Source organism: Liolophura sinensis, unplaced genomic scaffold, assembly GCF_032854445.1.
Source record: "Liolophura sinensis isolate JHLJ2023 unplaced genomic scaffold, CUHK_Ljap_v2 scaffold_14, whole genome shotgun sequence".
Classification (NCBI taxonomy): domain Eukaryota; kingdom Metazoa; phylum Mollusca; class Polyplacophora; order Chitonida; family Chitonidae; genus Liolophura; species Liolophura sinensis.
Window position 1 is genome coordinate 223,854 of NW_027017953.1, and position 13,214 is coordinate 237,067.

The 13,214-nt window shown below is 43.1% G+C and overlaps 1 protein-coding gene across 1 annotated transcript; it reads left to right on the plus strand.

Annotated features, from left to right (window-relative positions):
• Positions 1–353: 353 nt before the first annotated feature.
• Positions 354–12,456, plus strand: LOC135481250 (coiled-coil-helix-coiled-coil-helix domain-containing protein 7-like). Its single transcript, XM_064761094.1, has 3 exons — positions 354–542; positions 1,847–1,945; positions 12,040–12,456. Exons 1-3 carry the CDS (start codon positions 441–443, stop codon positions 12,151–12,153), a joined length of 315 nt encoding a protein of 104 aa, XP_064617164.1. The 5' UTR covers positions 354–440; the 3' UTR covers positions 12,154–12,456.
• The last annotated feature ends 758 nt before the right edge of the window (positions 12,457–13,214 follow it).

Genomic DNA, 13,214 nt, shown 5'->3' on the forward strand with positions numbered 1-13,214 from the left:
TCACGTAACTAATCGAAGCTGAACTACCACGGATTGACAGATGCCTCTTTGATCAGTGGCCATCTTGCCGCTCTCCTCAAAGTTTGGGGCACCCGATAGGGGTTGATACCCCAACAAACATTCTTCATTTTGTCACATTCAGCGCAAAGTTGGCTTAGTGACGTCGTGTAAAAATGAATGCGTCATACAGCTACAGTAAAAAGACAATCAGTCCTATTAATGACATGCGAGTAGCGAGCAAATATCACGTTAACTTTAAAATTTTTACACACCTCTTCCCTGCGGAAGCCATGGACATTGGCGCTATGAATCCTGGGATGGAAAACCCCTGTGACGTCACGACCACTGGATTTCCCCCAACAGCCAGGAATTTTCATTTTGTGAGCTCTTACATTGGAAGATTTCGTTCTGAGACTGGATTAGTGTGCGATCAGGAGAGTATGGAAAGTTTCAGAGAAAGAGGCACTAACCAGTCGGAGCGGTTGGCAAACATTAGAAAAGCCTCCCGCCTAGCTGACGAAGAGAAAAATCCTTGTTTACATGTAGGTGCGAACTTCTTCAGTCTCAGTGAATTTCTGATAGGCACTGTTAGGGCTGAGACTACATATAGTTTTTTTTTTTTTTCACCATTGAGCAGGGTGATGGTCCGCGAAAATTTTCATTCCACTCAACATTCTTAGTTAGTGATGTCTGAGTGAGAATGACAGGGTTTATGTTTTATGTAGGAGCGGGAGATATCATACAGATGCCTGAGTGAGAATGACATGGTTTATGTTTTATGTAGGAGCAGGAGATATCATACAGATGCCTGAGTGAGAATGACATGGTTTATGTTTTATGTAGGAGCAAGAGATATCATACAGATGCCTGAGTGAGAATGACATGGTTTATGTTTTATGTAGGAGCAGGAGATATCATACAGATGCCTGAGTGAGAATGACATGGTTTATGTTTTATGTAGGAGCAGGAGATATCATACAGATGCCTGAGTGAGAATGACATGGTTTATGTTTTATGTAGGAGCAAGAGATATCATACAGATGCCTGAGTGAGAATGACATGGTTTATGTTTTATGTAGGAGCAAGAGATATCATACAGATGCCTGAGTGAGAATGACATGGTTTATGTTTTATGTAGGAGCAGGAGATATCATACAGATGCCTGAGTGAGAATGACATGGTTTATGTTTTATGTAGGAGCAGGAGATATCATACAGATGCCTGAGTGAGAATGACATGGTTTATGTTTTATGTAGGAGCAGGAGATATCATACAGATGCCTGAGTGAGAATGACATGGTTTATGTTTTATGTAGGAGCAAGAGATATCATACAGATGCCTGAGTGAGAATGACATGGTTTATGTTTTATGTAGGAGCAGGAGATATCATACAGATGCCTGAGTGAGAATGACATGGTTTATGTTTTATGTAGGAGCAGGAGATATCATACAGATGCCTGAGTGAGAATGACATGGTTTATGTTTTATGTAGGAGCAGGAGATATCATACAGATGCCTGAGTGAGAATGACATGGTTTATGTTTTATGTAGGAGCGGGAGATATCATACAGATGCCTGAGTGAGAATGACATGGTTTATGTTTTATGTAGGAGCGGGAGATATCATACAGATGCCTGAGTGAGAATGACATGGGTTATGTTTTATGTAGGAGCAGGAGATATCATATATATGTCTGAGTGAGAATGACATGGTTTATGTTTTATGTAGGAGCAGGAGATATCATATATATGTCTGAGTGAGAATGACATGGTATATGTTTTATGTAGGAGCAGGAGATATCATATATATGTCTGAGTGAGAATGACAGGGTTTATGTTTTATGTAGGAGCAGGAGATATCATACAGATGCCTGAGTGAAAATGACTATGACCGTGACAAGTGCGAGATGGCTTTTCAGAACTACCAGAACTGCAGAGCTTTCTGGGTATGTACACTACCAAGCATTATAGCACCATTATAGCATACGAATGTACATGAAGTATAGTCTTCTAGGTGTACTTGGCTGCTACTCATCTGTGGTTTGTCTACTGAGGATGTAGAGAGATTTCTACAGTGTATGGATAGGCGAACAAGTTAATCATACAGCACACTAGCATTCCTTAGCACACTGGCTTTCCTTAGCACACTAGCATTCCATAGCACACAAGCATTCCATAGCACACTAGCATTCCATAGCACACTGTCATTCCATAGCTCATCACAGGCAGTTAAACCATCAACACACCAGAGGCATACCATAACTCACCAAAGATACATCACAGGCTCTCCAAAGGCACACCACAGCTCTACAAAGGCACACCACAGCCTCTCCAAAGCCACACCACAGCTCACTCTCTCAAAGATACACCACAGGCTCTCCAAGGGCACACCACAGCTCACCAAAGACACACCACAGGCTTTCCAAAGACAAACCACAGCTCACCAAAGATACACAACAGGCTTTCCAAAGGCACACCACAGCTCAACAAAGATACACCACAGGCCCGCCAAGAGCACACCACAGCTCACCAAAGATACACCACAGGCCCGCCAAGAGCACACCACAGCTCACCAAAGATACACCACAGCCTCACCAAAGGCACACCACAGCTCACCTAAAATACACCACAGGCTCTCCAAAGGCACACCACAGCTCACTCTCTCAAAGATACACCACAGGGTCGCCAAGAGCACACCACAGCTCACCAAAGATACACCACAGCCTCACCAAAGGCACACCACAGCTCACCAAAGATACACAACAGGCTCTCCAAAGGCACACCACAGCTCACCAAAGATACACCACAGGCTCACCAAGAGCACACCACAGCTCACCAAAGATACACCACAGCCTCACCAAAGGCACACCACAGCTCACCTAAGATACACCACAGGCTGTCCAAAGGCACACCACAGCTCACTCTCTCAAAGATACACCACAAGCTCTCCAAGAGCACACCACAGCTCACCAAAGACACACCACAGGCTTTGCAAAAAAAAACAAACCACAGCTCACCAAAGATACACAACAGGCTCTCCAAAGGCACACCACAGCTCACCAAAGATACACCACAGGCTCTCCAAAGGCACACCACAGCTCACTCTCTCAAAGATACACCACAGGCTCTCCAAGAGCACACCACAGCTCACCAAAGACACACCACAGGCTTTCCAAAGACAAACCACAGCTCACCAAAGATACACAACAGGCTCTCCAAAGGCACACCACAACTCTCCAAAGGCACACCACAGGCTGCAAAAGTCTCACCACAGCTTACCAAACATACAACACAGGCTCCCCAAAGGCACAACACAGCTCACTCTCTCAAAGATACACCACAGGCTCCCCAAGGGCACACCACAGCTCACTCTCTCAAAGACACACCACTGGCATTCCAAAGACAAACCACAGCTCACCAAAGATACACAACAGCTTCTCCAAAGGCACACCACAGCTCACCAAAGACACACCACAGGCTTTCCAAAGACAAACCACAGCTCACCAAAGATACACAACAGGCTCTCCAAAGGCACACCACAACTCTCCAAAGGCACACCACAGGCTGCAAAAGTCTCACCACAGCTTACCAAGCATACAACACAGGCTCCCCAAAGGCACAACACAGCTCACTCTCTCAAAGATACACCACAGGCTCCCCAAGGGCACACCACAGCTCACTCTCTCAAAGACACACCACTGGCATTCCAAAGACAAACCACAGCTCACCAAAGATACACAACAGCTTCTCCAAAGGCACACCACAGCTCACCAAAGACACACCACAGGCTTTCCAAAGACAAACCACAGCTCACCAAAGATACACCACAGGCTCTCCAAGGGCACACCACAGCTCACCAAAGACACACCACAGGCCCACCAAGAGCACACCACAGCTCACCAAAGATACACCACAGCCTCACCAAAGGCACACCACAGCTCACCTAAAATACACCACAGGCTCTCCAAAGGCACACCACAGCTCACTCTCTCAAAGATACACCACAGGCTTGCCAAGAGCACACCACAGCTCACCAAAGATACACCACAGCCTCACCAAAGGCACACCACAGCTCGCCAAAGATACACAACAGGCTCTCCAAATGCACACCACAGCTTACCAAAGATACACCACAGGCTCGCCAAGAGCACACCACAGCTCACCAAAGATACACCACAGCCTCACCAAAGGCACACCACAGCTCACCTAAGATACACCACAGGCTCTCCAAAGGCACACCACAGCTCACTCTCTCAAAGATACACCACAAGCTCTCCAAGAGCACACCACAGCTCACCAAGACACACCACAGGCTTTCCAAAAAAAAAAAAAACACAGCTCACCAAAGATACACAACAGGCTCTCCAAAGGCACACCACAGCTCACCATAGATACACCACAGGCTCTCCAAAGGCACACCACAGGCTCTCCAAAGGCACACCACAGCTCACTCTCTCAAAGATACACCACAGGCTCTCCAAGAGCACACCACAGCTCACCAAAGACACACCACAGGCTTTCCAAAGACAAACCACAGCTCACCAAAGATACACCACAGGCTCTCCAAAGGCACACCACAACTCTCCAAAGGCACACCACAGCTGCCCAAAGTCTCACCACAGCTTACCAAACATACACCACAGGCTCCCCAAAGGCACAACACAGCTCACTCTCTCAAAGATACACCACAGGCTCTCCAAGGGCACACCACAGCTCACTCTCTCAAAGACACAAGACTGGCATTCCAAAGACAAACCACAGCTCACCAAAGATACACAACAGCTTCTCCAAAGGCACACCACAGCTCACCAAAGATACACTACAGGCTCTCCAAAGGAACACCACAGCTCAACAAAGATACACCACAGCGTCACCAAAGGCACACCACAGCTTACCTAAGATACACCACAGGCTCTCCAAAGGCACACCACAGCTCACTCTCTCAAAGATACACAACAGGCTCTCCAAATGCACACCACAGCTCACCAAAGATACACCACAGGCTCTCCAAAGGCACACCACAGCTCACCAAAGATACACCACAACCTCACCAAAGGCACACTACAGCTCACCTCAAAGATACACCACAGGCTCTCCAAAGGCACACCATAGCTAACCAAAGGCACACCACAGGCTTCCAAAAACAAACCACAGCTCACTAAAGATACACCACAGGCTTTCCAAAGGCACACAACAGCTCATCAAAGATACACCACAGGTTCTCCAAAGGCACACCACAGGCTGTCTAAAAACAAACCACAGCTCACCAAATATACACCAAAGGCTTTCCAAAGGCACACAACAGCTCATCAAAGATACACCACAGGTTCTCCAAAGGCACACTACAGGCTCTCCAAAAACAAACCACAGCTCACTAAAGATACACCAGAGGCTTTCCAAAGATACACAACAGCTCATCAAAGATACACCACAGGCTTTCCAAAGGCAAACCACAGCTCATCAAAGATACACCACAGGCTCACCAAAGGCACACCACAGCTCATCAAAGATACACCACAGGCTTTCCAAAGGCAAACCACAGCTCATCAAAGATACACCACATGCTCACCAAAGGCACACAACAGTACAACTAAGATGCACCAAAAGCTCTCCAAAGGCACGCCACAGCTCACCAAAGATATCCCACAGGCTCACTAAAAGCACAGCACTGCTCATCTAAGACTGTAATTCTTTATTTGTTTATTGAGGGATTTCCCACAGCTCTATAGCCACGAGGGGATCTCCTCAACAAAACATCAACGTATATACACCAACATAGAAAACAAAGAGAACAAATGACATGTACATGTACAGAATAAGGTGATGGGAACAAAGAAAGATCAAAATCAAATCATATTACTGCTGGGCTTGGATGATGAATCTATTGGACATGCGTATAAAATTATGCACAGATTTTAAGATCAATTGATTATTATTCACGCTTAGTTCAGGTGAACCAAATAAGAGTAAAGTACAAATGTGTTTAGAACAACTAGTCAAAAATACAGAAGGGTGAACTCCAGGAGATATAATTCTAAAGATGCTTTTTAGCATGTGCTTTCTATGAGTGGCATTGGTGGGGCATTCAAGGAAATAATGAGATGCATTTTCACATTTATGTTTACATTTACTACCTGACTGATCATCGATAATGTTATATTTAAAGAGGTCACCGTGAAGAGCGCTCAGTTCCATTCTCATTCTACGGAGCACAACAAAGGTGTCAAATGAATTATACACAGATGTTAGATCACAGATAATACTGTCTTGAGAGTACAAAAAGTTCTTAACTGTTTCCAGTGAAGAGTTTTGGATATGAACAGGCAATGAATTCCATTCTTTAGTAGTCTTGGGAAAGAAGGAAGAAGAGAAAATCTGAGTTTGGCATTTAAATAATCGAAAGTGATGTCTATTTCTAAGATTGTAGGCATTTGTTTCGCTGTTATACTTTTGAGTTAGTAAGGTCTTTAGGTATGGAGGAGAGAGCCCATTGATGATTTTATGAAAAAAACAGAAAACAGGATCTATGCTGACTGTATAAGGGTTCCCATTTTAGTTCATTTAAAAGAGATTTATATGAAGTTTGACATAAGCCTCCAGTACATAACAATGCTGCTCGGCGTTGGACATTTTCCAGTGAGTTGGATATTGAAACGCTGCAGTTGTCAAATAGAAAATCTCCATATTCAATAAAAGACCTTATCAAGCGGAAGTACAGTGTGATCATACACTTTCTAGTTAGTGTTCGCCTGGCTCGACTAATCATACTCAGTTTCATATTACTTGTCTTAACTATAGCTCTTACATGCTCATTCCATTTACCATTGTGTTGCAGAATAATTCCAAGATGTTTATGGGACGGAACGCTCTTCACATCTATGCCATCTAAATACATTCTCAAATGTGAGGGATTCTTTTTCAATGATATTAAGAGATAAACAGTTTTGGTAGAATAAAATGACACAAGCCATTGACTAGCCCAGTTGGACAGACATTCAAGATCACGATTAAGTTTAGCCTCAGATGTTGCTAAGTCTAAGATTTCTTCAGACAAGGATGTGTCATCTGCAAATATGTTAATATTACATGCAATATTTATACTAATATCATTGACAAAAATTAAAAAGAGAAGTGGACCCAATACAGAGCCTTGTGGGACACCAGCATATATTGGATGAGTTTTGACTCAGTGCCGTTAAGGCAAGCCTTAATTTTTCTGTCACACAAATAATCTTTTAACCATGCAAGTAGAGGATCTTCAATACCCAACTGCTCTAACTTAAACAGGAGACCATCATGCCAGACTTTATCAAATGCCTTACTGACATCCAAAAATAGTAAACAGGTGTCATTTCCACTGTCAAGACTTTTGTATATATCATGATATATATCATATCATCTTTGTAAGCTGGCATAAAGTCAAATCCCCACGTTTAAATCCAGAGTTCTGTGGTATAAGAAGATTATTTGACATACATTACTCACACAGATGTTTATACACGACCTTCTCCAAGACCTTAGAAAGAGAGTGTTGAAGGGACACTGGTCGATAATTAGAAACGTCATGTCTATCTCCTTTTTTAAATACAAGGCAGACTTGAGAGAGCTTTCATGCTGCTGGAAAGACAGCTGTCCGTACGGAATAATTAAAAAGATTCGTTACGAAAGCTGCAATACAATCAGCAGAATTTTTAAGCAAGAAGTTGTTCATACCATCAGTACCTGAGGCTTTCCGTGTATTCAGAGTCTCAAGGAAATGTTTAATCTCATTTTCACAGGTTTGAGAACATGATTCTGTAACATACGTAAAAGGTGGTAAGACAGGTACTGTGTAGTGAGGGGCCGACTGAGATGCGAAAAATTTACAGAATTCATTCGCCTTTTCAGCGTCATTTGACATGTTTTTGCCATTGACAGCAAGAGGAGAATAGGCGGTTTTGCTTCCAATCCTGGTAGAGATTTCATTATCGACCAGTATGTTTTTGTATCCAGCTGGGGGTTGGAGAGTTTAACTTTTAAATGTGTGAAGTTAGGCAGTATACGCAGTATTGCCTGACGTTTAGCATTATTGGCCTCCCTTCTAGATATATAATATTGAAACTTATCTCCATCGGACTTAGTCCGTTTGTATTTTTTGAAATAACGAAACCTCACTCGTATCTTTTACCGAACATCGTTGGTCATCCAAGGCTTGTCACGTGGTTTAATAGTGACTTTCTTATTCGGAATAAATTCTTTGCAACATGACAGAAACAAACTGTTTCCAGACAAATGATTTGTCATTAACATGGGAAAAAATATTACCAACGCCATCAAATGGTGTAACAGAGATAAGACTGCGCAGACCATGCAAATTGGCACATTTGAAGTTCCACACGTCTTACAAAAGCCTTTGGGTTATCATTACATAAGATGTTTATAGTACAATAAATAGTACAATGGTCGAGATTAGCCATTGGTGAGGCAACTCCGTAGTCAATTACATAACCAATACAATCCGCTATAATTAAGTCAAATACATAAGCATCATCATCAGTATATCGAGTGGGTTCATTAGTTAGTTGAAAAAGATTTTTCCCAGCTACCATATCATATAGGCTCACTTTTAATTCGCTCATGTCGTGGTATTTTTCCCAGTGTGGACATCTGTCATTAAAATCACCCATTATTAACATATGGCATCGGGATTTTCTGTTAAGGCCGAAGTTAAATTTTCCTCCAGATTACTTAAAAAAAGCTCACGTAAATGAGCCGGTTGGTTAGGTGGGCGGTAACATGATGCAATCAGCACACTTTTGTTATTCTGTTCCACCATTATCCATATCATCTCATTGCCATTCTCTAAATCCTTACGTCTAGTAACATTAAGAGATTCCTTGCAATGAATTGCCACCCCTCCTCCCTGTCTGTCTCTGTCCTTTCTTCCTATACAATACCCATCTAGATTAACAGTATCATCAGGAATATCACCACTAAGCCAGGTTTCACTCACACATATACCAGCATAATTATATTCCTTTGATAATACAGTGGTCTTATTTCATCTAACTTAAAATAAGACGACAGCTGATCATCACCTTGAGCCAATAAACTCCTGGCATTAAGATGATAAATAAGATAAATTGTGCTGATTTGGGGGTGGCAGGTTTCTATGTACATCACCACACCTTATTAAGGTTGCCATGTGTATAACTAATGAGTAATGCAGATTGCATAATGTACTCAGAACAGAAAAAATTAATATACCAGTAAGGGATTCAATTCCCTTACTGGTATTTTCAAGGAATATAAATTGCAAGCCTTCAAATAATGTAAATAATTTTCGAAGATGAGTCACTTTATAAGACATATAATTATGCCATGCCCCAATTGCCACTCTGTACTGACTTATGTTATCCATGATGTACCAGTAATAAACAAAGAGATTGCGAGTGAAAGCACATGCACTAAAACCTTCACATTGTGAAAAACCTTCACAAACCTAAACATATAGTGAACTTTTTCAAGATTATTAAATGTAACTGTAACTATTGACCCAAAATACCATTATTTATTGACGAAATTAACTGAAATGATCCAACTGATTGTTCCCTTACAAAACAAGATAAAAACATAATATTATACACAGCATGAGTTAGGTGAATACCTAAAGTATGGCATAACAAAGGGAGGGTTAATGTACTGTGAGAATCTAAAATTAAACACAAATAAAACCACAGATTAAATTAGACCATCAATTCCTGCAGACAGAACCTAGAGAGAAGAAACTCATCTTCATCCAAAGTTGATAAAAGAGATTGATAAATATTACCTAAGATACACCACAGTTCACTAAAGATACACCACAGGCTGTCCAAAGGCACATCGCAGGCTCTCCAAAGGCACACCACAGCTCACCAAAGATACACCAGGCTCTCTACAGGTACATCACAGCTCACCAAAGATACAACAAAGATACACCACAGGCTCTCCAAGGCAAACCATAGCTCACCAAAGATACACCACAGGCTCTCCACAGGCACACCACAGCTCAAGACAAATCAGGCTGACCAAAGGCACACCACAGCTCACCTAAGATACACCACGGGCTCTCCAAAGGCACACCACGGGCTCTCCAAAGGCACACCACACCTCACCAAAGTTACCCAACAGGCTGACCAAAGGCACACCACTGCTTACCTAAGATAGACCACAGCTCTCCAAAGCCACAACGCAGGCTCTCCACAGGCACACCACAGCTCACCAAAGATACATCAGGCTCTCCAAAGGCACACTACAGCTCACCAAAGACACATCAGGCTCTCCAAAGGCACACCACAGCTCACCAAAGATACACCACAGGCTCTCCAAATCACACCACAGGCTCTCCGAATCACAGCACAGGCTCTCCAAAGATACACCACAGGCTCACCAAGCCACACCCACAGGGAATGACTAGCCCCCGGCTTACGAAAGACTTACTTCTGGTAAACCACAGGCAAATCTCAAACTAATCACAAGCTCACAAAAGATAAATCGCCTCCAAACCACTTGCAGACTTCCAAATAGTGTCCAGTGTCGGTCAGTTCTGTGGGTCGTGGACACAGAAATGCCCAGGGTAAACCATTGACCTTTGGAATTTACTTGTGATAGTATCTGACATACAGATATGTACACCAAATAGCACTTCAGAGGACCTGTATGCTATGGTTCCCGGCACTTCTAAGGACCTGTATGCTATGGTTCCAGGCACTTCACAGGACCTGTATGCTATGGTTCCCGGCACTTCACAGGACCCGTATGCTATGGTTCCCGGCACTTGAAAGGACCCGTATGCTATGGTTCCCGGCACTTCAAAGGACCCATATGCTATGGTTCCCGGCACTTCTAAGGACCTGTATGCTATGGTTCCAGGCACTTCACAGGACCTGTATGCTATGGTTCCCGGCACTTCACAGGACCCGTATGCTATGGTTCCCGGCACTTGAAAGGACCCGTATGCTATGGTTCCCGGCACTTGAAAGGACCCGTATGCTATGGTTCCCGGCACTTCTAAGGACCTGTATGCTATGGTTCCCGGCACTTCAAAGGACCCATATGCTATGGTTCCCAGCACTTCTAAGGACCTGTATGCTATGGTTCCCGGCACTTCAGAGGACCTGTATGCTATGGTTCCCGGCACTTGAAAGGACCCGTATGCTATGGTTCCGGGCACTTGAAAGGACCCGTATGCTATGGTTCCGGGCACTTGAAAGGACCCGTATGCTATGGTTCCCGGCACTTCAGAGGACCTGTATGCTATGGTTCCCGGCACTTGAAAGGACCCGTATGCTATGGTTCCGGGCACTTGAAAGGACCTGTATACTATGGTTCCCGGCACTTGAAAGGACCCGTATGCTATGGTTCCGGGCACTTGAAAGGGCCCGTATGCTATGGTTCCCGGCACTTGAAAGGACCCGTATGCCATGGTTCCCGGCACTTGAAAGGACCTGTATGCTATGGTTCCCGGCACTTGAAAGGACCCGTATGCCATGGTTCCCAGCACTTCTAAGGACCTGTATGCTATGGTTCCTGGCACTTGAAAGGACCCGTATGCTATGGTTCCGGGCACGAAAGGACCCGTATGTTATGGTTCCCGGCACTTGAAAGAACCCGTATGCTATGGTTCCCGGCACTTCAAAGGACCTGTATGCTATGGTTCCCGGCACTTTTGAAAACAGAAACCTGTGTCATGGTTTTGATTTACAACTGACATATTAGGTGAGGGTTCAGTCCCAGCCGTGAACACTCATTTCGTGGATTCCTTTGCTCTCACTATTTGTGCATCTTTGAGGACTGTAAACATTTGACAGTGTTTTGTGGCTGTTTGCACAGTGTATAGCGCTATGATGTCCAAATATTTTCCACCAAAATGACAAGTTTTGTCAAACGTCTTCAGGTTAGTGGTTTAACCCAGGCACTCTGATTTCCTCCCTGCATAAAACTGACTGGGGTCACATAAGTGAAAATTTTTAGAATATGACAGAAATAAATAAATAATTTCTCTGTTTTATATCCACAGAATCTAATCATGAAAGAACGAAAGAGAAACGGAATTTCTCCAGCATTACCTCCCCTGAGTGAGAGAGATGATATACGTGCAGCTAGACTATTTAAAAGCACAGCTACAGCATAATGATTACAACAAGGAGACACATTATGAGAATGACATTGCTTCTAGGAAATGAAAATATTAAAGAGTATTTGTTTGGATCCATTTCTAATAGAATATTGTATATTTATTTTTCCCAGTTAAATGACAGAGTGTTCTCCATCACCTACATGTATGTTTTCCTCATCAGCTATGTCTGCCTCATCAGCTATGTCTGCCTCATCAGCTGTGTCTGCCTCCTGGTTGCCCAGTAAAACATGGTTGTACAAGTCAGGATAAACCTGAATCGAGGATGATGTCAGAGCGGACAAATAAATAAATAAATAAACACGCCAGTCTTATTCTGTTTTATTTAACAAGTTCATCATGTTTCTGGTCACAAACCCTTGAATGTAAAGTTGAAAAAGAAAGCCTTGATCCATTCTGCCTTGATGCTCCTGGGCAAAACTCTAGCTCTTACTTCTGTCAACTGCTCATTTAGGTGTCAGATAAACTGTCAATTCAACCTGGAAAATTTTCACATTAAATAAATGTCATTCCAAGTTTTGATTGACAGTCAGGTAACTTGTACATCAATGGGCTTTGCCAAAATAAGTTGCCTTCCTTCACTGAATATCTGATTGAGATGGTGACAGGTGATCAACACAAACATAGCAGCTGTGTTTTACCAGAATAATGGTAACTATTGTACAGTAGTACGGCCAAGTCAAGAATTTGAAATTGGGTTTCCATTTTGTCTCTTCTGAATTCTGTTCTCCTGTCTCATCCTCATCTTCATCCTGAAATTCCACGTCTTCCACTGTTGAGGCATTCTTGGTAGCAAATTACTCAACAGTTCTCAAATGGACATTTCAGTGGTCTTCTGTTCATTGTGGCTGACTTCCACTAAGATGGCAAACACATTAAACTCACTTTTGGGTAGAACTGTGCATCCCATGTGGGAAAGTTTGTTAAACTCGCTCTGTGTGTAAAACTGTGCATCTCATGTGGGACAGTTAGTTAAACTCGCCGTGTGTGTAAACCTGTGCATCTAATGTCTGTTTTCATCCACCCATGATATAGATCATTGTTGTAGATGTGAAATA